The following is a 13240-nucleotide window of genomic DNA, read 5'->3' on the forward strand; positions in this document are numbered from 1 at the left end:
TCCCCGGACCATTTTACATTTTTGCGTTTTCATTTTTTGCTCCCCTTCTTCCCAAAGCCATAATTATTTTATATTTCTGTCTATATGGCCGTATGGGGACTAGTTTATTGCGGGACAAGTTTGACTTTTGAATGACATTATTGATTTACAATATAGAGTGCTGAAAAATGGGAAACGGGAAAAAAATTCCAAGTGTGGTAAAATTGCTAAAAAAGATCAATTTCGCAATTTTTTTTTTATTTACCATTTTAACTAAATGCTAAAATTGGTGGACCATTATGATTCTCCAGGTCATTACAGTACGCCGATAACAAACATGTATAGGATCTTTTTTATCTAGGTGGTGAAAAAAAATCCAAAGTTTGTAAGAGAATATAATGTGGAAATTTTTTGAGACCCTTAGCGCCTTTAGCTTTTGTGGGAGAGGGCTTACTATGTCACTAAGCTGACATTTTGCAGTTTTTTAATTGCCTGTTAATGGATTTTATTGCAGTGTTGTGAAGGATAGAAAAATGTAATTCTGGTGTTTTGATTTTTGTTCTTGTTTATTGACTGGATTATCTATACATCATTGGTCATGAAGGGGTTAGTGTTCTCTTTTTTGATCAACTTTGCCCTCCAAATTCTACACTAGATCAGTTGTGTTACCAGGTTTTTCTACTTTTATAAACCCCAGACTTGAACTGAACAAGAAAAGACTAGAAGACATATCAACCCTAATTTGTTGTCTGCAAGTTTTTTTTAAGTCAATTTTCTTTTTTGTTTTGGGGTATGAGCAATTCACGAATTTGAAGCAAAAGTAAAAAATGGTCTCTTTTGGTCTTGAACTGTTTTTGAAACTGTTGACATATCACATTGCACATTTTCCAAAATATAAAAAAAATGCAACAAAATACTAGTTTACTGGAAAATACACTGGGAGGGACTCAACTGGAGTTGCACCAAATTTTGTGACTATTTAAAAGTTCCACTAAGAGAGCAAAGAATAAAAAAAATAAACAGGTGAACACATATTCCATAGACTTTAAAAAGGCAAAAATAGAAAAATGCATTGGGTGCAAACATAAAAGAGGTGCAAATACACAAGAGAAGACAAAAAAACAGGCAAAGGCAATGATGAGTGGAGACCATACTTTTTTTAATCTACACTTTGGTCACTACAGGTTTGAATTATGATGTGGATTACGAGAGAATTTTTTGGGAAACCTAACTTCGTACAAGACTGATTGCATACTAGAATGGTACTTTGTTTTCCAATTGGTGATGAATCCAAATCTCCTATCTCTTAGGTGTCTTAGGTGTCCTTCCGCTATGGTGGTGATCAATTTAGTGCCTGATTGATGGTGCAGTTATAAATGTGAGAGGAAAGCAACAGTTACCTGCCAGTGTTTGATGCTCCAAAGATCTGGACAATTTCCATCAGGGAATGGACCCATACTGCAGCTTCCGAAATCTTGCAGGGCCTTAGCTGCAAATTGAACAGCAGCATGTGTGGTATATGTGAATTTTAAAGTAGCGGTGAATGCGGAGCTGTCCTTGATGTTGTTAAAGTCTTCTTCTCCTGTGCATGTTGTAACAGATGAGTTTACAGGACTTATCGTACTGTTGTCCTTAGGAAATTGACAGCTGAATATCTTCTCCCAATACAACGTTGACCAGTGATTATTCAAAGACTTGGAAGGATGGAATTTATTGAGGAATTCATTGAATCCTGGAATCACTGTATTGTAGATGGTCAATCCAATTGTGCCAGAGAGTAACTGAACATATTTGGCCGATAGCAAAAGTATGGACATTGCCCAACCAGAATTGGCAACAAACATCCTTCCTTTGATGTCTTGTTTCAACATCTCATTCAAAATAAAAATAAAATCAACCCCAGAGGAAAAAACAACGATTACCATTGCCGAAGACATTTTAATAATCTTGGCTATATAAGGAGCATTTCGATCTGGTTGTCCTAAACGAATGTATTCCAGAAAAGCCACACATGCTCCAGATTTAATCAGCTCTTCTCTAATGGGTAAAATTCCCTGTTGACCATAATCATTGTCTGCAGCCAACAATCCAACCCAAGTCCAACCAAAATGCAAAACAAGCTGGGATAGTCCTTTAGATTCTGACTTATCACTGTCTACAGTCCTGAAGAAGGATGGGTACAGTACTCGGTTGCTGAGTATGGTGAGACTGGACAATGGACTGATCTTAAAAGTAAAAAAGAAGAGCAATGAAAAATGTGTTATTTGTGTATCAATTGTATATAAGCTATCATTTACAATGAAAGAGAACAACAATTTAATATCCATTATTTTTAAAGAGTTGCCATCTTTCAAAAACTGTTGTTTTTAGAAGCTATAACGGGTGTAATACAGAAGGGTCCACTAATAAGGCCAAGTGGAAAACCTTTAGGAAGAAAAACTTCAAACTGCAAAATAATGAACATTATGTACTGGATGTATGTACCTGCAAGTGTGTTTTAAAATATGTTGGAAAGACCAGGTGAGAAAAAAAAACTGTCAAGACTTAATTTGCATGACATTAAACACCAAAGGGATACCTCAATATAAAGACATTAAAGGATATTGATTGTCTTTTTGTGTTTTTGAAATAGTAACAACTGCCAAAAAATGTTGAAACTGGGATTGAAAATCTTTCAGAGGGAAACACTGATTTTTACCTCTGGAAAAAAAAAACATATATGCCATATCGTGGTTTTCTCTTCGAGACTATCTACATTACGCAATGACCAACGTGATCTATAAAGTTTCTCCTTGTAGGGTGTGCCAAGTTGGGCAGTGAGGCTCAAAGAGAACATTTCACCAGTTTGAGCATATTAAACTTTATAAAACTTTCATTTTGATTGTCACAGGTCATTGAAAAAAGTTATTGACTCTTCATCTGTAAAATCAGGATGGCCATAATGTCTTGTTACTTTAAGAAAAAAAAATGTAATCTTTTACTGCTGAAAAAATCACTAATAAAATAAAAATGAGCCACTGCACTCATTACTAGGGCCATTTTGGCTGGGACCTGTGCCGATGTTTCTCATTGTTTCTTCTACCCATGACTTTGTGCATCCTCAATGCAAAAATTGTATAATTTTTAGAGAACTACTTTATTTTATAATATGCCATAGCTTCATCTGAGTACATTGGATGTGTTCAAGTACCAGCATCCAGACATTTGTCCCCAAAAACATCACATTTGGAATTTTTTTAAATTAAAAATATTATTAAAGTATAACAGTTGAGTGTATTATTTAAAATACTGTTGAGACTAGTGTATGTGTAAGGAGGTGGCAGTGATCCTCGTGTGCTTCCTCTCTCCTGAACACTGAGCACATGTGTCACGTTCGGCACCCTGACAGTTATTCATGTTCACTAATGCTAATGTGATGTGCGGTTACCTAATGCTCATTAATGTGTGTCATGTGTTGGAATGTGATACATTTGTTATATACTGTGTGTAAGCTTAGGGACAGTATAGGACCATAAGGGGATTAGAATAGAAGGGGCACATTAGAGATAGAGAACAGTATAGCTAAGTGTATTAGTTTAGGCACAGGCAGCAGGAAGTTAAGTAGATGGGAGGGGCACAGAGCAGTGCAGCACAGAGTAGAGAGATATAGGACAGACACTTCCTGGTTCTGTCAGATGCCGAGCAGTCTGCCCAAGGGTAGGATGCATACTGTGAGACAGTTACAGGCCCTGGGGGTAAAGCTGCAGACAGCAGTAAGGGACCCCAGGCTGGAGAATAGTGCAGTCGTGCACCAGCTCAACAGGACAATCCCCAAGAAGGATCTGGGGTCTACGACAGGTGGGAGCAGCTGAGATGATTTTCCCAACACCTTTCCTAATTGGAACCGGATGAGGGGCTGACATGGAGCTGGTGATGCTGAAGGTACAGATGGGACACGAGCTGTTCAAAGATGCTGCCTGGATGGCAGGGGCAAGGAAAGTTCAGACAGGACAGAGTCTGGCTAGAGGTACGGCCATGAAAGCTGAGAGTAACAAGGGAGAAATGACAGATATTAGAGTCTGCTCGGAAGGCAGGGGATGGACAGTAAACATTGCCCTGTGTGCTGCCAATGTGAAGGATGCCTTGCTGTTTAGTAAAGTTCAATGGTTAGAAACAAACTGTGATTTTATGGTGTTTCATGGAACCTGGGAGTCAGAAGCTGGAGTAACAGAGACTGAGGGAATTTCAGCAACAGTAGTGAGTACTCTACTGTACCCTTCTCTCCATGTGCAAGGTGCCAGGGTGCTCACTGACTGTGACTTAGTAGACTCGCTCTCGACTACCACCCCATGCCATCCTGTTACATATGCATCAGATAGGAGACACTGAGACTGCTGTATATACATCACATTAGAGATACTAAGACTAGTGCATTACTTAGGAGACACTGAGGCATCTATATAACCATCTCATAGGATACACAGACTGATGGGTACATCAGATAGGATACACTGAGACTGATGTTTATACATCAAATAGGATACACTGGGCCTGTTGTTTACATCAGAAATGTAGGATACTCTGCTATATACATCACATAGAATACAGTGAGACTGCTGTAAATATAATATAGGCCTAATCTCAAGAACTTACCCAGAGCTGGAAGATGGGGGAACATGATAAGCTGCAACCCATTCAGCACCACACACATGGAAGAGCTAATTTAACCCCTTTCAACTGCCAATACGCCTTTAAACGGTGGCAATTAAGGGGCCTTATTATTCAGTGCCGCATTTTAACGACACTGAGAAATAAGGGTATAGCGCCCCCAGCATCAGAAAATCTATGGGGTCTTGACTAAGTGAAGTAGCTGATACCACGGAGAACATGATTTGAGTCCGTTTTTACTGCCCCCCCAAAAAATGTCAGATTTTCACTAAATGTCCTGTGGTATGATCTAGCAGCATACCATAGGAGAGAGAATTGGGGTCCCTCGAGACCCGCTGGCACCACTGCCATCCCCGGACCCTCGAGCTCCATCCCCTGGCCCTCCATGTCATCTTCCTGGAAGAAAATGGCAGGTGCATGCGCAGTGTGCCCGTTGAGATTTGCCGGCCAGTACCTGGCAAGAATAGAAGATTTTTCCTATTGGTTCATTTTGATAAAGTGATAAAGTCTATCACAGTGATAAAAATAAAAAAATAGTAAATCAAACCCCCCTTTGTGTCACCCATAGCTAGGTAAAAATAAATATAAAATGTATTGTTTTCCATTATTTGCAGTTAGGGTTAAGGCTAGGGTTAGTATTAAGGTTGGGTTTAGAGCCAGGGTTAGGGTTGGGCAATGATTATTGCTGGAGCTAGGTTTAGGAATGGGGTTAGGGTTGTGGTTAGAGCTGTGGTTAAGGTTGTATTTGGGTTAGGGTTGGGTTGGGGTTAGGATTGTTGTGTTGGTGTTATGGTGGTGTTGGGGATAGGGTTGTAGTTAGGATTAGGGTTGTTATTAGGGTTAGAGGTGCTTTGGGGTTAATGTTGGCATTAGGGCTGTGTTAAGGTTGGAGTTAGAATTCGGGAGTTTCCACTGTTTAGATACATAAGTGGTCTCCAATTGCGACATGGCATCATTGATGAAAGACAATTTTGCATTCAAAAACTCAAACGGTTCTCCTTCCCTTCTGAGCCCTGCCATGCACCCAAACAGTGGTTTTCCCCTACATACGGTGTAAATAAAAAAGTTGGGTCCAAAGTACATTTTTTGTGTGAAAAAAGTAAAGTGTTCATTCTTTCCTTCCACATTGCTTTAGTTCTTGTGAAGACTCTGAAGAGTTAATACATTTCTTGAATGTGATTTTGAGAACCTTGAGGGGTGCAGTTTTCAGAATGGTATCACTTTTGAGTATTTTCTGTCATATTGACCTCCCAAACTCATTTCAAGTGAGGTGATCATTAAAAAGAGGTTTTGTAAATTTTGTAGGAAAAATGAGAAAACGCTTATAATCCTTAAAACTTTATAGCGTCCTACTCCTAACAAAAAAAATTATGTTTCCAAAATTGTGCTAATATAAAGTTGACATGTGAGAAATGTTATTTATTACCTAGTTTGTGTGACATATTTCTCTGATTTAAGGGCACAAAAATTAAAAGTTTGAAAATTGCAAACTTTTCTAAATTTTTGCTAAATTTCCATTTTTTTCACAAATAAACGCAAGTCATATTGAAGAAATTGTACCACTACCATGAAGTACAATATGTCTCGAAAAAATTGTCTCAGAATCAGTGGAATCCTTTTAAGCATTCAAGAGCTATAACCTCATAAAGTGACAGTGGTCAAAATTGTAAAAATTGGCCTGGTCATTAAGGTCAAAATTGGCTTGGTCACTAAGGGTTTAGTTGCAATCCAGGAAGGACAGAAGAGGAGAGTGCAAACTCCACCCACACAAAAAGTCCTGATCTGGCACTGGCCAGTGTCGTGTTTAGTATATCCTTGTTTGCGCTACAAAAATGCTTTTCTTGTGTACGCATTTCACGCACTCCCAGTGCCAGTGGCAGTAATCAAAGAGTCTAAAGGGCCAATGTATAAAAAATGAGTTGAGTAGTTGAGTGCTGTGGAAATCCAAGAATCTGCCTGGTTGGCAAATTTGCAGTTCAGGCCTGAAAACTAGCGTACCCTTTTGAATGTGAAGAAGTAATAGCATCTCAAATATGATCAATTTTCAGCAGGTTTGCTATGTACATTGTGATTAAAAAATGACAGAGGCTTTTTAACAAGCAGTCCAAAAATTATCCTTTTTAGAGTAGGGACAAGCTAGCTGTTTTCACAGTGAAGACGAAGTGGCTTGATAACAAAACTTTCATGACATTTACCCTTTTCAGTAGTTGTTTAATGTTTGCGTACCTTCAAGACAAGACTCCTAACTAGAATTGAGCGAATATTTTCCGAATCGGTTGCTGAATCTGAATTTGCCATATTTGTGCCATATTGCTACCCTATTCATGCCGAATTTGTTTGCTGATTTGTTCCCAAGACATTTGTTCCTTTCTACTCCCATTGACGTTCTGCTGTGTTTGGCGAATATTGCAGAAAACGAAATTCGCCACTGATCATAATCGGAACCGAATTTTGAAAAATTCCCTCAGCTCTACTCCTAACATTACTTTATACATTAAAGCTATAAAACAAAATGTACAGGCTTGAGAGCTGGAACTGGTGTGGCTCTACAATAACAGTGCATGAAGCATGATAGTAGAGAATTATGATTCAGGGGCAGGCAAGGAAACGTACGGCAATATAGGGCCAACAACAAATGACATGATGTACAGACCTAACATGCTTGGTAGATGCTGAGCATGGCACTGATCAATGTCTGACCCATTGTCAAAAGCATGGTTTTCCATACAATCATACAATAAGCTAGCCTTTTCAGTGTTACAACCAGCAGCTGAGCAAATTTTTTTTTGGATCGTACACTTGATGCTTGATATCACAGTATGCCAATAGCAAATGATGTCACTTTTTTCATCTGGTGCCATCTGCTGAGCCAGAAGTTCATTGCCTCGAAGCCGATAGGGTATCTGCTGGAGAAAGGACACAATGCAGTTTCGACTAAACTTAGCTGATCAGACTGTGGATTTCTATTTACTGCTTTTCATCAGTTTGCTGCACTGGCAGATACACTATCTGGTTCATCCAGTCATTTATATCGAATTAGTACTGTTGCTGCCATTGTTATAAGTGATTAATTTTGTGAAAAAAATTCACTTTTGCATTAAAATAATTTTTATTTGATAACTGTAAACAATTTTGCCCTTTCTGACAATTTTCCAACCTACCCTGTGAACGGGCCGGACAAGTGGGACAGTGCTGACTATGCAGAGGAGGTTGAAATGGGCCCCCTGGTCAGAAATATGGTTGGAAACAGTTCAATGTGAAAAAGCTTCACTAATCGGGGAACACATATTTTTCTGGTAATAAGTAGTGATGAGCGAGCATGGTCGCCACTTCTTGGTACTCACCCGAGTATCACGGAACTCGGTGTACTCGGCGAGCACCGCGCATTTACGGGATTGTTCGGTGGGAGCTTGGGTCTTCATTACAGTGATTGGTTGGCTGCACAGAGTCATCAGGTCTATAAGAGACCTGGCACCGCCCTGCTCAGCACATTCTGCTCCGGACTCAGCTGCTGCCAAGATTCTTACTTTTATTAGTAAGTGTGGGTCTCCTAGTGTTCAATCCACAAATCCTGATAAACCAACAGTCCTTTTTAGGGCTAATTCGGGGGCATAGTGCTAGGTAGGCAGGGGAGTCTATGTGCACATATGCACATCAGTGCAAGGCCTGCAGGCACTGTATGTGAGTATATAGATCTAAGTGAGTATATAGATTGGCTGAAATCTAAGAGCACTGTTTGTGCTCGAAACGTGTCCAGTGACTATATGGTAGCTTCCATTCAAATGATGTAATTTATCGCTTGCCAGCAGTTTTCCAAATTTTAATATGTTTAAATAAATTTTTGATACTTTTTATTCCTAGAGCTGGATTTTTCTTTCCATGTGCACAAGTATATAGATCTGCCTGCATACATCAAAAGGCTGCATTACAGTCTGCTGCCGCGTATTTTATATATACCTAGCTACAGGTATCCGTGGCTAGGATTTTTTCTTTTTTGCACCTTATACCTGCTAATTTTTTTTACAAAACAATCCATAGCCCCCTTTTTTCTACATTTATTTGCTTGGTCACACTGCAGACTGCAGCCAGGTCATTGTAATACAAGAGCGTGAAAATCTAATAATTTAAAACAGGTTTTTTTTTGTCCCAGGCGTCAGATGTGAGTGCACAGAAATGTCTGGCCTTTTTTTGGTACTATAGTATTTTTTGGAATGTCTTACAACATTTTTTGACACCATTTTGCTGGCCCAATAATATTTAGCTACAGTTCTTATATTTATCACTGTGATTTGTATGCCACACTCATCGCATATCATTACGCTAAATATTTTACAATTTTAGTACTCCAATTTTTTTAGTGTCATAGCCTACTTACTGCAATATCATCGGCCATGGCTGGAAACCCTGATCTGCCACTGCCATCGATCTCCCCAGTCCTCCGTCCTGTCCCGTACTGTGCCCCGCTCCCCTCCGTCCTCCTGTCCGCTCCCCCGTCCTCTTGTCTGCTCCCCAATGCTCCAATCCCACCTCCCATGCTCTGATCCCACCCCCTCATACTTACCGAGCCTCCCGGTGTCCGTCTGTCTTCTCCACGGGCGCCGCCATCTTCCAAAATGGCGGGCGCATGCGCAGTGCGCCCGCCAAATCTGCCGGCCGGCAGATTCGTTCCAGGTACATTTTGATCACTGTGATAAAACCTATCACAGTGATCAAAATTAAAAAAAATAGTAAATGAACCCCCCCTTTATCACCCCCATAGGTAGGGAAAATAATAAAATAAAGAAAATATAGTTACATTTATTTTTCCACTGGGGCTAGGGTTAGAACTGGGGTTAGGGTTAGAACTAGGGTTAGGGTTAGGGCTAGGGTTAGGGTTAAAATTACACATATGGGGTATTGGCGTACTCAGGACAAATTGTACAATAACTTTCGTGGTCCAGTTTCTCCTTTTACCATTGGGAAAATAAAAAAATTGTCGCTAAAAGATCATTTTTATGACTAAAAAGTTAAATGTTTATTTTTTCCTTCCATGTTGCTTCTGCTGCTGTGAAGCACCTGAAGGGTTAATAAACTTCTTGAATGTGGTTTTGATCACCTTGAGGGGTGCAGTTTTTACAATGGTGTCATTTTTGGGTATTTTCAACCATATAGACCCCTCAAACTGACATCAAATGTGAGGTGGTCCCTAAAAAAATGGTTTTGTAAATTTCGCTGTAAAATGAGAAATCTATGGTCAAATTTTAACCCTTATAACTTCCTTAGCATAAAAAAATTTGATTCCAAAATTATGCTGATGTAAAGTAGACATGTGGTAATGTTATTTATTAACTATTTTGTGTCACATAACTCTCTCGTGTAACAGAATAAAAATAAAAATTTGAAAATTGCAAAATTTTCAAAATTTTAGCCAAATTTCCATTTTTTTCACAAATAAACACAAAAATTATCGACCTAAATTTATCACTAACATGAAGCCCAATATGTCTCGAAAAAACTTTCTCAGAATCGCTAGGATCCATTGAAGCATTCCTGAGTTATTACCTCATAAAGAGACACTGGTCAGAATTGCAAAAAATGGCCAGGTCATTAAGGTCAAAATAAGCTGGGTCATGAAGGGGTTAAAACAGTCTATCTCTGTCCGACGCCTGGTCTATCTGTGCTGTACAAATACTTGCTTTTCAGGCATACATTCCTCTTTTGTGGCGTTGTGGTAGCCTACTTCATGATAGTAATTTTCTTTTTGAAAAAAAAGGCCACATATCGAACATTGTGATTTCTCTGTCCGACGCCTCCTCTATCTGTGGGTTAAAAATTGTTGCATGTGAGAGCGCCTTTGAACCGGTTTTGGTGTGTCTTACCATAGTTATTAATAACATTTGTTAAAAACAAAATCAAAACATTACTAACATTCCACTGAATTAAAAGTGTTTTTTTTCCCAGCACACTGATCACATATAAGTTTTCACAAAATTAATCCATTTGTATTGAACTTTTAAAATATTTCAGTAGTCCATATAAAATGGGCAAGGGATGGCGAAATGGACATGATGCTGATGGTGCATGCAAAGGACAAGGCCATGGCCAAGCTGAAAGTGGGCTACACCAAAGATCTTCTTGCTCAACCTTCCTGTCCCAGTTTCTAGGAGACCGCAGCACACCACTATTGAAGCCAGAGCAGTGTGAAACGGTTCCAGTGTGAAATGCTTCCAGTCACTTTACCACCACATCTTCCACATGGTCAAGTCTGAGTAGCCGTGACTCTGGGTGACATATTGCTCACCCTGATCCTCCTTCCTCCCACCATGCCTAGTGCCCTGACACAACTGATCCCACACTTAGACACTCCGAAGAGCTGTTTACTTCTCCCTTTAGAGATCCTAGACTCTTGGCCGGTCATCTTGAAGTGGGGCAAAATGAGATCGCATGTAGCGATACCCAAAGATTTGAGCAGCCACGGTCACATGAAGACGATGGTGGGAAAGTGTCACAAGAGGTGGATGATGATGAGACACAATTGCCAGAAAGTCAGGAGGATGAGCAGGGTGAGGATGTGGAAGACGAGGAGGTGAAAGACATAGTAACTGACCCAACCTGGCAGGAGGACATGCAGAACGAGGACAGCAGCACACATGGGGAAGCAGGCATAGCACCCCAAAAGGCAGGAAGAAGCAGTGTGGCTGCCACAAGTCGGAAAGGCGTGCATATGTTCCACGTAACAACAACATGACTGAAGTTGCCATTCCAACAGTTAGATCTTCCTGAGTCTGGTTGTTTTTTAAAGACTTTGACAATAACCCCAAGCAGGCCATTTGCATCACCTGCCATGCCCGCATCAACAGGGGTAGGAAAACTACCAGCCTGACCACCACCAGCATGATCAGGCACATGGCAGAAAAGCACCCGACTTTGTGGGCCGAACCCCAGGCTCTAGGAACACTGTCTGCAGGTGACACCACTGCATCTTCCACTGTTGTGCGTGCAAGCCAATCCCCTGTCCACAGTGCATGCAAAGATTAATTCTGCCCTGCACCTGCCATTGCCCACACTCAAATAGCACCATCATCACGCATGTTCACATCCTTGTCCCAGCTCAACCTTCAGTTGTACATACTCCAGTCATTGGAACGCAAGCAGAAATACGCAGCCAATGACCCACAGGCCACAGTACTAGGTTCACATGTTTCTCGTCTGCTTACACTGGAAATGTTGCCTTTTAAGCTTGTGGAGATGGAGTCTTTCTGCAACATGATGGTGGTGGCCATCTCAAAGTACTCGGTCCTCAGCCGCCACTATTTCTCCTGCTGTGCCGTCCCAGCATTAAACAAGCACGTGTCCCACAACATTAGCCATGCTCTCAACAATGCAGTTACTGGGAAAATACACCTAACCATGGACACGTGGAGCAGTGCTTGTGGCCAGGGAGGGTACATCTCGCTGACGACACACTGGGTTAACATAGTGGAAGCCGGGACCCAGTCAGACCTTGGGATGGAATACATCCTCCCGACGACAAGGATTACGGGCCCTGTGTCAATCAGGGTTGCCACCACAGTCTACAGCTCCTGCACCTCCTCTTCCTCCTCCTCTTCAGCCTCCATCTCTGAAATGAGCACATCAGTCCCAAGCTGGAAGCACTACAGCATTGCCTAATCCAAGTGGCAACAGGCTTTGCTGAAGCTAATCTGCTTAGGTGACAAAATGCACAATGCTGAAGAGCTGTGGACAGCTCTGAAAGAGCAGGCAGATCTGTGGCTGACACCCTTGAACCTCCGGCTAGGCATGGTTGTGTGTGACAATGGCAGAAACCTGGTGGCTGCTCTGAGGCAAGGCAAACTGACACACGTGCCATTCCTAGCCCATATTCTTAACCTCGTTGTTCAACGGTTTTCAAAAATCTACCCAGAGCTACCAGATCTGTTTGTGAAAGTACGCTGCCTGTGTGCTCATTTTAGAAAGTCAGCTACAGCTTCAGCCACCCTTGTCATGCTTCAGCAGCGATTGCAGCTTCCTGCTCACTGACATCAACAAGGCCATCGCTATTTAGTTTAGACTCCCCACATAAGACCTCAGGAGTGGACATGGATGTCAGACTTAAGTAACATCCTCCAAAACTTTGAGGAGTCCACCAAGACGGTGAGCGGTGATGATGCCATAAAAAGCGTCACCATCCCGCTTCTATGCATTCTGAAACGATTTCTGCTCACAATGAAAGAGGATGCATTGTAGGCAGAGCAGGAGGACATAGATGTTGTGAATTCTGTTGTGGGTTTTGCTCTTAGGCTCCCTCCGGTGGTTATAAGTGGTAGTGCTGCTGTTTGTCCTTCACAACAGTCATCAGCTGCTTCCACTTTGGACGGGGCTATTTTGTCTGGCTCCTTCCTTTATTGAGTGCCAGTTGTCCATTGTTTTCTAGGGATCCACATCTCTGCTTGGTTTCTCCTTCTGGATTGTCCAAATCATCAAAGATAAGTCCTGGCTCTGTTTTTGCAGTCCACCTGCGGTGGACTTAATAGTTCTGTGAATTGCTATGTTTTTTCTTGTCCAGCTTTGTCTGTGTTAAGATTTACTTAGCCAAGTTGGAAGCTCTGGAGTCACAGAGTTACCCTCCATGCCT

At 41.1% G+C, this 13240-nt stretch overlaps 1 protein-coding gene across 1 annotated transcript in view; it reads right to left on the minus strand.

Annotated features, from left to right (window-relative positions):
• Positions 1-1850, minus strand: part of LOC143774804 (extracellular calcium-sensing receptor-like) — a 51255-nt gene extending 49405 nt beyond the window's left edge. Inside the window, exon 1 of the mRNA XM_077262573.1 lies at positions 1380-1850. Within this exon, the coding sequence (XP_077118688.1) occupies positions 1380-1850 (471 nt within the window). The remainder of the gene's footprint in view (positions 1-1379) is intronic.
• Between the last annotated feature and the right edge of the window lie 11390 nt (positions 1851-13240).

This window comes from Ranitomeya variabilis, chromosome 5, assembly GCF_051348905.1.
Source record: "Ranitomeya variabilis isolate aRanVar5 chromosome 5, aRanVar5.hap1, whole genome shotgun sequence".
Classification (NCBI taxonomy): Eukaryota; Metazoa; Chordata; class Amphibia; order Anura; family Dendrobatidae; genus Ranitomeya; species Ranitomeya variabilis.